This window comes from Mustela erminea, chromosome 7 (assembly GCF_009829155.1).
Source record: "Mustela erminea isolate mMusErm1 chromosome 7, mMusErm1.Pri, whole genome shotgun sequence".
Lineage (NCBI taxonomy): Eukaryota > Metazoa > Chordata > Mammalia > Carnivora > Mustelidae > Mustela > Mustela erminea.
Window position 1 is genome coordinate 91,424,249 of NC_045620.1, and position 12,623 is coordinate 91,436,871.

Here is a 12,623-nt window from a genome sequence, read left to right on the forward strand (position 1 = left end):
GGGACTGAGGCGTGAAGACCCTGAGGCAGGTCAAAGGCAAAGTGTTCGGGGGACAGGTGGCCAGCACGGCCGAGGGAGGGAGGGAGTGGTGAGGGCGGCTGGGGCCTGGGCATGCGGGGCCTATCGTCCCAGTTTGCGGAGTTTGGACTCTACTCCAAAAGCGGCAGGAGGCCATCGATGTGCTTTTAACTGGGGAGTAACATAGCGGTCTATGTGTGCACGTGTGTGCCTGCCTCTGTGCACCTGTGCCTGCTCTGGCTCCATCTGGGGAGTGAATGGGAGGAGACCGGAGTGGAACCACATAGCCCCCACCCCCACAGGCTAGTGTCCCAGTCCAGGTGAAAAAAGAGCCCCCAGGTACAGATACGCAGGTTGCTCACTGTTCAAGAGCATCCGGGCAAGGAGGACTCGTCGGAACAGAAATAGAGCCCTGCTCCACTCACCAAGCCGTGAGCCCTGACACAGACCTGAATCTGTGAAGGGGGAGCTTTTTCTTATTTGCTCAAAGGCGGCACTGCCCACTGGACTGTGCATTCAGTGGAGGCTGTCTGTATGAAAGGGGTATCTTCCTTGTTCTGTGTTCACTAAGGAGCCACGTGGGCTAACAGAGGCCCTACAAGAGTGAGTGGTGGCTTGGAACAGAGTGAGGCAATCCAGATGGTGAGAACCAGCCCACCTGTAGTGCATTTTGTGGGCAGAAATATTAGGAGTTTGTAATGACCCAAATGGGAATGAGGACGAGGAAGGGGTCAGAGATGACAGCCACATTTCTGGCAAGAACCTCTGGAGGATGCGGGAGAGACAGACTTGGTGCCCCTAGTGGTACCATCCTGAAGCCTTCTGGTCAGAAACCAGAGGCTGGCAGCTGGGGCCCAGGCCTAGTGGATGGAGACTGCTGACAGGTCTTTGGCACCCAGCAAGGTCACAAGGGTAAAGTTTAACATGAAATCTGAGGGGTGAGCCATGGGTATTTGCTACATTGGTTTCATACATTTTAATATTTAAACATTTCAATGTTAATCAGAATTTGAACTAGGAATCCAAAGGGGCTCCAAAGAACAGTTGAGTTTTCCTAGCGAGTCTAATATTAACCAGTCAAAAACCTAACAGTCAAGCTGAGGGACCAGAGGTCTGTGATCTGTCCCCATGCTCTCCTTCCTTGTATTCTCACTGGGTTCTGTGGCCTCCTCAAAACCCAGTGGCTTGGTCTCCAGGTTTTTCATCTTTCCTCACAGCCATAAACAATGATAATGTGAGGATATATTGACATTAAAAAAGACTATAAAACAGTAGGTTTTAATTCATTTTTGGAAAACCATAGCTTGAAACTAATGTATAGAAGCAAGCATGCAAAGAGAAAAGTCTGAGCGATCATACCAAATGATGGCAGCATCTGGATGGAGGACTTATGGGTCATTCTCCGTGCAAATGATGGAACCTTGGGTGTGCTGAGACTCCAGGCTCTGGCCTTCAGATGGTGAAACAGAGGCATGTGGGAATCTACCTGGCTCTGCCTCAGCTGGATCTGAGAGTCTAAAGGCACTTAGCTAAGATCATGAACTCCCAAAGGTAAGGCACATGTGTTTATTATTTCCCATTTTAATTAACTGGTGTAGTGTGTACAATTCATTGGCATTCAGCACACTCAGTATGTTGTGCAGCCACTGCCTCTACATGGTTCCAAAGCATATTCACACCCCAAAAGCATCCCCCTGGCCCCTACGTAGTCTCTCTCCCTTCCTCCTCTCGCCAGACCCTGGCAACAACTAACCAGCTTTTTAGATATTTCATTTAAATCGAATCATGTGGTAGGCGAAATTCTGCGTTCAGCTTCTTCCACTTTGTTTTAAGGCTCACCCATGTTGTAGCTTGTATCAGTAGCTCATGGCTTTTTATGGCTCCATAATATTCCACGGTAGAGATATCCCACATTTGTTTATCCATTCATCCATTCATCCACTGAGGGACACTTGGGTTGTTTCCATCTTTTGGCTATTGTGAATTGTGCTGTTAGGAACATTGGTGTTTTGGGTTGAGCACCTGTTTTTGGTTCTATTGGGTATATACCTAGGAGTGGAATTTCTGGATCATATGGTAATTTTATGTTTAACTTTTTGAGGAACTGCCATACTGTTGTCCAAAGTGGCTGAACTGTTCTACTTTTCCACCAGCAACGAGTCCTGTTTTATTCTCCTGTCTGCCTCAGCACTACTGGCTAGTACATAAAGGGAAATCAGATGCCTGGCACTGTGAGGAATCTCTTTTCCTAGGCTCTGTTTGATATTCATGACAATCTAAGAACTAAGGTTGATATCAATGTCCCCATTTACAAATGGAAACCAAGGCCAGAAAAGCTGAGATCTCCTACCCAAGGCCTCGTAGAATCACCATTAGTCCAAAGGTTGTAGATTTAAGAGGAAAAAGTCATTAAAACCCCACACTTATATCTTTGAAAAATATTCCTTACTGCATCAGCGTAGCCCAGAAATGGGACAGTGAGATGGACAGTTCATAAATGGCATTACATTTTGGAAATCTCAGGGAGAAGAGAACATCAATTCAGTTTCATTTAACTTAAATTCCTTAAATTCTCCACTAATCTCTCATCAGGGCTCCCCATAACCCAGTATCAGACCAAAGCCCTGAACTTCTCCTGGGAGCTCATTATTTTGAGAAGATGAGTGGAAGAAAATCATGGCAAGTCCTTTCAGTGGGAAAGAAGTAGATAGGTGGGTCATCCTAGTAAGATGTTCAGGAATCCTAGAACTATGATTCCAGCTCCACAGAGATGTTCTGTAACCTTACAACTAATTGTCTGAGAGAGTGAGAGAGTATCAGGCACTCTTAAATTAGGGTAACTCAAATTAGGGCATTCCAAATTAGGGTAACTCCAGCAGATTTCATGCAGATGATCAAAGGGACTAATTCTGAAGGTATGGGTGGGTAGAGAGGGACCGAGGATGGTGCAAGAACAAGGTGTATTATTGCCCAGGAGGCCTGAAGCAGCGTGGGAGGGAGAGATGACAGAAACCTGACTCAGGAGTTCAAAGGTTCAGGGACAAAGCCAGCCCACATGACCTTGCAGGGAGGGGGCCAGGAGAATAAATATGCTGGCCTCACATGATCTTCCCCTTTCCAGTCTCCTGCGGGTCACCTACTTGGCCAAGCCTAAGCAGAAGCCAAGGAGAAGAGTCCTCTTGCTGCCATATAGGTCCACCTCTCAGAACAGGGGCGGGGCAGGGGTATTGGAAGGATTGATCTACAGGGGAACATGGAAGGAAGGTCAGTGGCAGAAAGGACTATAAAAACATCACTAACAGGCAAATTTGATGAATACAAACTTCATTCTGAGACCAACCAGACTAGGTTATGCTTATATTGTGATGTGAGTGCAGAGTGGCTGCCATTAGTAAACCAGAGCAGAGAAGTGGCTGCAGTAGGTAGGGCAGAAGGGCACCTTTCTGCTCTGGAAGTTCTCTAATGAGTACAACTGCTCATCCCCAAGAATTCTACTTTAGAGAAACTATCCAAAAGAAAAACATGTACAAAGATTTATTGCAAAAGTGAAACATTGAAAGCAGTATAATGTGTAAGAAGAGACTAGGTATGTTACATGTACCTTGTCAATACAAAGAAATTGAGTGACGGCATGGGGCATGGGAGGAGCCATGCCACGGAGGTGTTCAGAGCATGGGGCCTGGGGTTATTGGGATCAGACTATTAGTCCCAGGCAGCTGAAACGCTCTGTCAGGGAAAGAGATGCCTTTGTAATGGAGACATCTGGGGAAGGCACCGCCTTAACCAAGGGATCCAACTTTTATCACTAATGATGGGGCCAACGGACATTGTGTGGTGACACACAATGGCAAGGACCCAAGATTACTTCCAAAAATTTTTAAGCTGATGTAAATCATGAACAAATCCAGATAGTGTGGAATTCTGAAAGATACTTCGGGTGCTCTTCAAAAAATGTCAACATCACTCTTAAAAGTTTTGCTGTAGATGAAAGGAGATATAACAACTAAACACTGTGTAGGCTGGAGTGCCAGGTCTATAACTTACATTCAAATCATTCAGCAAGTGTGTGTGTGTGTGTGTGTGTGTGTGTGTGTGTGTGTGTGTGTGTATTGTACACACCTGAGCACAGGCAGGTAGGAGAGCAAGAGGCAAGAGCAAACAAATGTAGCAAAGTGTTAAGAACAAATAATAAATTCACATGAAAGGTACATGGACTTTTCCTGTATAATTGTTAATTGTTCTTTAGGTTTGAAACTTTTTGAAATAGACTTCAGAGATTAGATCTGTTTCCTCGCTGGTAAAAATCTCTCCGGATTGTCGTAAGACTAAATGAGGTAGTACATATAAAATGCTAAGCACACTATAGACAAGAAATGTCAGTGATGTCCCTATGCTTTATTATTTATGACCATGATAGAAATCACTAAGTATTTCCACCTTCCTACTTTCCAGCATGTGGAAGGATCATACTTCTCTGTCCCTTATGTGGTTGGAAGGACCACATGATTGGCTTTGGACCATGAAATGTGAGATAAGCAGACCCGGTTTGAGTCACTGCCCCTTGTGTTTACTGCTTCACCCTGGCTATGCAGACTGAGGATGACACAGACTTTTGTCTGTTGTGTGAAGCCAGTGAGCTTTAGGGACTACAACTGAAGCCTAATCTAACCCAGAAGTCCACAAAATATGGCCACAGGTCAAATCCTGCCCACCATTTATTTTTGTCAATTGAATTTTGTTGAAACACAGCCATACTCATCATTTATGGCCTATGGATACTATGACAGCAAGAGTTTAGTGGATGCAGCAGAGACCTTATGGTCTGCAAAGCTGAAAATACTATCTGGCCCTTCACAGAAGTTTGCTGACCCTTAACCAAGGCAGTCTTAACTGCTACAATCAAAATAGAAGACAAAGTGAAAAAAGAAAACCCAAACCATCTATAAAACATGACAATATTAGCTGTATGACCTTGAGAAGTTACTTATTATTTGTATAATCTTTTAGTTGCCTTGTGTGTAAAATGGTGGTTATACTAGTATTTACCTATGATGAATGAATTCTTGTATGTAAAACCTTCGGAACCAGGACGCTTGGAAGGAAAATGCCAGAGTAGCCAGAAGTAAGGGCAGGAATATGAACTGATGAATATAAAATCACTAAGGCAAGAACCTAGTAAATGCCCAATTATTCCAATTACATAAAGATGAAATATATTTGAATAGAAACAGAAGAAGATAAGAACACATAATAGCAACAGTGACTATCTTTTAAAATATTAAAAGAGAAGACAGCAGTGGCTTTTTTTTCTTTGTTGTAACATTCTGTGTTTTCTACAATTGAACATATATAATAAGACAGAAAAATCCATTTTTTTAAATAAATACTGAAAATTTTTAATATTTGTCACTTCACAAAACATCTTTTGTTGACATTCTACAAATGATACCATCCAATAATGTTCCAATACTTTCTTCTTGTGAAGACAGTTTATATATCTGTAAAGATAGAAGACAAATTATGGCATGCTAATATATTCATGCACTACTCATTTTCATCATACAAACATGTATAAGTGAAATTTTTATTCATCTAATGGGATAATGGCATGAAATCACAAATCACAAATGTAATTAAAATATGCAAAGTAGATGGCAACTCATCATTTAAGTCAAAAGTTCCCTTTAAATTGCAGTTATGGTGATTAACCCTCTAAACACAAAAACCAAATTTGTACCAATTTTAAAAGTGTACATCTAGACATTAAAGATCAGGCTCACACAGGGGAGCCTGGGTAGCTCAGGTCATGATCCCAGGGTCCTGAAATCAACCCCTACATCTGCATCTGCATAGGACTTCCTGCTCAGCTGGGAGTCTGCTTCTCCTTCTGCCCCTCTCCCTTCCCCTGCTTGAGCTTCCTCTCTTGCTCTGTGCTCTCTCAAAATAAATATTAAAAAAAAAAATCAAGCTTACACAGTGCATTTGAAATATAAAATATAGAATGTATTTATTCTTAGAGAATGCTTTTATCAACTAAATTTCTAACTATATTTTACATAAACCTGCACCTTCTAATTCTTAGCCTCTATAATTCAAGTAATTTTTAATTACATTAACCTTAAAAAAAAAAAGCATTGGTGATCAATAAGCAAACAGCATTGGTTTTACTTTTCCTCTTTTTTTTTCTTATTTATTTGACAAGGATCACAATTAGGCAGAGAGCCTAATGCGGGGCTCTTTTCCTCTTTTTTTTTCTTATTTATTTGACAAGGATCACAATTAGGCAGAGAGCCTAATGCGGGGCTCAATCCCAGGACCCTGGGATCATGACCTGAGCTGAAGGCAGAAGCTTTAACCCACTGAGCCACCAAGGCGCCCCTCTTCATCACTCTTTCTAAAAATACAGATTTACAAACCTTTTTGACTTCTGTAATATTTGTTATGTCGGGAAGGTTTTTCAGAGAAATCTGATGACCTTCAACCTGAGATATTAGGTCTTCTTGATTTATTTGTTTTTCTCCCTCTTCAATATAAACAATTAGAATTGAAGTGTCATTTGCTGAGATACCAAATTTTTTCAAAGCTTCTGAAATCTAAGGGAAAAAAAGGTAAGATAATGTACTAGTAGTTTCTGTGTCTAAAACATCTCCCCATCAGCCTCCTTCTCTGGCTGGGGGTTATTTTACATTTCCAAATGGTTCTCTCCACCTAGTGTTTCTCTTCAACAGCCCTTCCTAACACCCACCAGCTATGCCTCTAGCACACTCTCTGCTCACAGGTACACCTCCTTACTGCACAGGCAAGCCCATTCTTGGCATGGCACACAAACACCCCCTCCTTCTGATCCTTCTGATCCCCGATGACCCTCCAGCCACGCACGCCTACCTTCTAGCCAGCCTGGACTGTGCCGGTCCTATCATTTCACACTTTTCCTCCTTCTGTCTGGAGTGCCTCATCCTTCACCGTCCAGTGCACATGGCACTCCCCGCTGCAGCCCACTCCTTACAGGAGTTGCTTCCTTGTTGTTCCCATAGGTTTGACTTATTATTCCCAATATATCATTTATCTTAGAGCAGCTGGATTTCTGTCATTTCCCTGCCTTCCTCAGGAGCATATTTCCTTCTCCTGCCCTGGAACTGTAGCCAAAAGAGGGACCAGCCCAACAGATGCTTACTGAATTGAATAGTTTCTCAAGTTATTTCAAATGATCTCAAAGAAATAATAATTACCTGGAAATGTTTTTCTCCAGGTACCAAGGAGTTAATTCTATTACCCTGCACTTTATGAATTTTATAAAATTTCAAACATTATTTGAAATCATGCTGCAGCATTCCCAGTTATCCTCTGGATGCTATTATTACCTGGTTGTGTTATTAACAGTAGTAAGTAATACTCAAACTTCATCAGCAAAATTTTCAGGGTTTTTTTGTTGTTATTTTTTTAATGTACCACATATGGAATGTCTTTAGCTCAGTAACTTACCATCAGTACCTCAAACCACAAACTTCCTGTGCCCCGGAGGTGTGAGAGCACCCGTGTTAAGGGCTGTTAACCGGAAGACTTCTGGATATGGAAAAGACATGGATTCTATCCTCAAGTTTATAGGGAGAGTAGATGTGCACGATAACACACAAATATCTATGCTTAGTGTTTTACCATTTAAATGTATATATCATTTAGGAGGATCTTCCTTCTCCTTTTATCTGATAAGGACAGATAAAACTGTCCTCATTTCATGTAGCTTAACTTCTGTTTACTCATATCTGAAATGACTAAGCTTATTTGTCTAGTAAGAGGCAGTGCTAAACCTCAATTCTGTCTAGAACTCTTAACTATTATTTTGCTTTGTTACCAACAATAGGCGTACAGGAATTCAGCCTCCAACCCAACACTAGGGAACACATGGTATATCATGACAAGGTCAACAGAAATAAATTAAGTGAAATCCATATTAATTACATTGTTATTTGGGGAAAGGTTGAAAATAATTTCAGTTGGTAGAGTTCTTGTCTTCATTTTTCCCAGTTTGTAGAGATGAACTGCTTTGTTTGCTGCCACAAGTATCTGAAATGGATCGACAATCTACCAAAGAGGACAGAAAGAATTACACATGGAGCATCTGGAGTGCCCTGGAGATGCATGCCTTAGCTTTTGGTAACTTCGATGTCAGGCTATTTTACTTCATCACAATTTCTGTGGACTACATTTTCAAAATTGCTGGGTGTTCAGAAAATCATAGAATTTTAAAAGCTGCAAGAAACTTAGGTAGTGAAAAATTTTTAAATAACATTTGTTCAGAATATCATGGGAAAAGCCATATTCTAAACATTTTACGTGTGATATTTTAATCCTTAAAACTACCCTATGAAATCAGTATTATTATTCATGTGCAGTGGATAAGGAAACCAAAGCAAAGAGTTGTCTGGGTTTGAATCCCAGCTCTGTCACTCAACCACTGAGGGGACCTGGGCAAATTCCTGTTTTATCTGTCAGATGCAGATAGTCATAGTATTTATTTCATAAGGTTGTTGTGAAGACTGAGCTGGTATATGGAAAGGAACAGAGTAAGCATACTCCGAAGGTTGGCCACCACCTGCTCAAAGTTGTAACGGCAGAGCTGGGATTAAATTCTGCTGCTGTGTTTCCACAGTGTGGCCTCTTAACCACTATACCTGCCTCCTGTACAGAGATTCCCCCCCCCCCATAACAGCTTTTTAAAATTTTTATTTATTTTTTAAATTCTTTCTTTAAATTCAATTTAGTTTACATATACTATTAGTTTCAGGGGTAGAATTCAGGGATTCATCACTTACATATAACACCCAGTGCTCATTACCTCAAATGCCCATCACCTAGTTACCCCATCCCTACACCCTCCTCCCCTCCAGCAACCCTGTTTGTTTTCTAGAGTTCAACATCTTATCGTTTGCCTCCCTCTCTATTTTCATCATTATTTTTCCTTCCCTTCCCCTATATTCACATTTTCTTACATTCTCCATGAGTGAAATCATATGGTATTCGTCTTCCTCTGACAGAATTCTTTTGCTTACCAAAATACCCTCTAGTTCCACCAATGTTGCTGCAAATGGCAAGAGTTCATTCTTTTTTTGATGGCTAAGTACTATTCCATTGTATATATATACCACATCTTCTTTATCTGTCAATGGACATCTGGGCTCTTTTAATATTTCGGCTATTGTGGACACTGCTGCTATAAACATTTGGGTGCATGTGCCCTTCAAATCCTGTGCAGAGATTTTTTTCTAGTTCAGACGAGAAGATGAAGATCCAGGAATTTGCCATTAGGTCAGAGCCTGACCACAACCTTTCTTTATCTCCTGGGGGAAGTTTCCAGCACTTAGCCTTCTATTCACTGTTAAATTCAAGGCTGGCCCAGCCTGACTCCAAAGCCTGGACGAGAACTCTTTACCCAAAGGTGACAGTTTTAGGCTAACCTGTAACATCATGAAAAATTAACATACTCTTCAATGCCCTGTTATAGCTCAGCTAGTCTCACTTATACTCACCACCTTAGGGTTTATTAGTGAACCATCAATAGCACCGTCCATGGCCTTTTTTCTCAAGTCTCCGGCATTTTTTACATCTTTAAATAACAGAAGGGTCACCCTGCATTCGGGAAATAGGTCCAGCTGATGTGTTAACTGCATTTCATAGACAAGCAGGAGTCTATTTGCATAAAACCAAAAAGACCAAAAGACTTTGTTTAAAAGTTAATGTTATAATTCACTAAAAAATAGCCTTGCTAACAAATAAAATAACTTTAATAAGATGGCAGAACTGTTAAACTAGAAGAATCCATCCCAAAAGCACATTTGGCATCCTCATGAGATGTCTTCCCACCCACGCTGACGTGTTTCTAGCTTCCTTTACCATTCTTCAGAAAGGATCAAGGTTACTGCCTGGTTCCCTTGTTGTACAGACAGGATCTGATGCATGGCTGAGGGGAAGCTTCTTTAACAGCCAAGTAGGAGCAGAATGTCAGGAATTTGTTAGACAAGAGGTTGCTGATGCTATTAGTAAAACCTCATGCCAACTTAGCCTTTTTAGCTTCCTCGGCTTACCATTATATGTAATTTTAGCAGAACCTAGACACAAATATTAAGAAAATTTTATTGAAGAACGTATGACACCTGACTCAAAGATACTCATTTCATAATGACATCTGAGCAGAGAGGGTACAATCACTAAACAAAGAAAAAAAAAAAAAGATCAATTACTGGCCCTTTCTTACACATAAGTTTAATAAGAAAAGGACAAAGACATAAAAGAAACATAAAAGACAAGAACTTGACTAACCAGAAAGACAACCATATCTTTGAATTGATAAACAAAGTATTGCAAAAATATGACCTTTAAAACAATGTCAATCAGGGCGCCTGGGTGGCTCAGTGGGTTAAAGCCTCTTCCTTCAGCTCAGGTCATGATCCCAGGATCCTGGGATCGAGCCCCGTATCAGGCTCTCTGCTCAGCAGGGAGCCTGCTTCCTCCTCTCTCTCTCTCTGCCACTCTGCCTAGTTGTGATCTCTGTCTGTCAAATAAATAAATAAAATCTTAAAAAAAAAAAACCAATGTCAATCAAAGTCTTAGTGAGATATTTGGATGAAGCAATTTGATAGATTCATTTTATCCTTTTACTTGGTTCCATTTCTACGACTCTTTTCAAAGAATAAACCAAAAACCTGAAAATTTATGTAAACTAGATGTCCCTCTCATCAACCTAATAGCAAAAAGTTGAAAAATTATCTAACTAATAACGGAATTTGTTGCAACTCAACAACCATATTAAAAACTATAGTCCCGAAAAGCAGTTAAGGATGTGTGAAAACAGCAATAAATAACATTGATTTAAAACATGTGATTGAAAAACAAAACCTAAAATGTAGCATAAATAGTGGACTTCTCAAAAAAGTGCATAAAAATACTGAAAGGAAAATAAACCGAAAAGTTCTGACTTGGTGGAATGACATCTGAGTTTTTATTAGGAAAAAGCAGTATGTGTGGATCATATCTTGGCACACCGCAGTTCAATCTTTATAGTCATGGGAATGTCCAATGGGAGGAAAAAGATACAGAAAAAAAATAACGAATATATTCCCAATTTCCCAAAAAAGATGCACACAGAAGACAAAAACATGAAACACACCAAAATATGGCCATCTCGGGTGGTAGGAATATTGGTCATTTTTACCTTCTAAAAAAGATGTCCGTTCTGAATTTTCTACAGTGAGCACACAAAATAGAAATACATATCATCAGCAGGGAAAAAACCTCTTCGCTGTTTATGTTTTAACACTAGGGAAAAAAGGATCCCTGGCAAAGGTCAAAATAAATTCCCTCACTTAGGCCAGAAACTTGGAATCATCCCCGAACACCTACCCCATAGTTAATCCACAGTCCTGCCGATTCTACCTCCTGGGTATCCCTCTGACCCGCCCACTTCTCGCCTACACCCACCGCCCCCAGCAACACCGCTCCCTCATCTACGGCTGTGGCCTTCCCCGGGCAGTCGCCTCGCAGTTCCCGCCCGCCCTCCCACCAGCCAACCTCCGGCGGGCAGAAAGAGCGATCCCCTCAAAAAGTAAGCCACAGCGGGTCCTTCCGCTGCTCGTGCGATAAAGCCCCCAGCCCCGCCACTCCGAGCCGTCACTCCCTCCGCTCGCAGGCGCGCGGGGCCCACACTCTCTCGGCCGCCGCCGCCGCGGCCTCTCCGGCTTCCGGTGCCCGGGCTCCCCGCTCTGCGCCCCCGACCGGCAGAGCCCTGACTCCTTCTTCTCTCCCACTTGCCGTTAAGAGTCCATTTACCAGGGCGCCCAAAGCCCCGGGTCTGGTCCCTCTTAGACGCGCTTCTCCGCCCTTTCAGGACGTCAATGAACAGGTACCTGCCCCTGCCGGGCTGCGTTCCCGGGGCTGGCCTTCCAACCCCGAGAGGACCCACACGCCCGCGCTTCCGGTCCTCCTGGAAAACCTTCCCCTTGGAAACAAAGCCCTCACATTCCGGAAGCCGGGCCGAGGCGGCGTCCGCCCCTCCGGACACGCTTCTTCCCCAGCCTGAGCTGTCCGCGGACGCGGAGTGACGGGAGGCCCTGTCCGTCACTTCCGGCGACGGGGACTGGACGCTGAGGTTTCAGTGCCGAGTCTCGGCCTTCTCTCCGACGCGTGTTGGGCGAGACGTAGGTTTCTTCCAGTGCAAAGCACAGTGTTGGCCAGGATGAGCTCCTTCGTCTCCGCTACAGTTCTCTGCGGGGTAGGCGGGACTTATTCCCTTCTTGCTGTCGGTGCGGTGGGTCATTTAGGGAGGGTCTCCTAGGGAGAGGGAATGGACAGATTTGCCTCCGGTACTTAAAAGATAGGTGGCAGGACACTGATGAAATGAACCTCTTCCTGCATCTAGGAGGCTCTGAAATTTCTCATCCGTAAGAGTGTATCAGCCTCCAAGAGAGGAAGTAATCCTCTAAACAGGTTGCAGAGCATTATTTTCCATGTTTATAGTTGGAGCTCTTCTTGGACAGCACTTTTCTTTAAACAGGTACATTTACACAGGTAAATAATAAATATAGCTGTCGGGAAGGTGTGTGCTATGGAGA

General features: G+C 42.6%; 1 protein-coding gene across 5 annotated transcripts; it reads right to left on the minus strand.

The window, feature by feature from the left end:
- Positions 1-5,396: 5,396 nt before the first annotated feature.
- Positions 5,397-12,073, minus strand: TPRKB (TP53RK binding protein). 5 transcript variants are annotated; one of them, XM_032352480.1, is made up of 6 exons: positions 11,842-12,073; positions 11,228-11,257; positions 9,546-9,709; positions 7,978-8,100; positions 6,435-6,611; positions 5,397-5,516 (listed from the first exon to the last, which is right to left on the minus strand). In XM_032352480.1, the coding sequence occupies exons 3-6, from the start codon at positions 9,684-9,686 to the stop codon at positions 5,430-5,432; spliced, it is 528 nt and encodes a 175-aa protein (XP_032208371.1). In that variant the 5' UTR covers positions 9,687-9,709; positions 11,228-11,257; positions 11,842-12,073; the 3' UTR covers positions 5,397-5,429. The 5 variants fall into 5 exon arrangements, with proteins under 5 accessions (XP_032208371.1, XP_032208369.1, XP_032208370.1 ...); XM_032352478.1 differs by having other exon boundaries at positions 11,824-12,073; XM_032352479.1 differs by lacking the exon at positions 11,228-11,257 and having other exon boundaries at positions 11,842-12,072.
- Between the last annotated feature and the right edge of the window lie 550 nt (positions 12,074-12,623).

What these genes read in the sequence shown, in the direction of transcription:
- TPRKB (XM_032352480.1), bottom strand. Translation starts at nt 9,686, where the DNA reads ATGCAGTTAACACATCAGCTGGACCTATTTCCCGAATGCAGGGTGACC. An exon ending in ACCTTTCCCCAAATAACAAT is followed by an intron (nt 6,612 to 7,977) that starts GTAATTAATATG and finishes TTTTTCCCTTAG; the next exon opens with ATTTCAGAAGCTTTGAAAAA. An exon ending in ATATTACAGAAGTCAAAAAG is followed by an intron (nt 5,517 to 6,434) that starts GTTTGTAAATCT and finishes CTATCTTTACAG; the next exon opens with ATATATAAACTGTCTTCACA.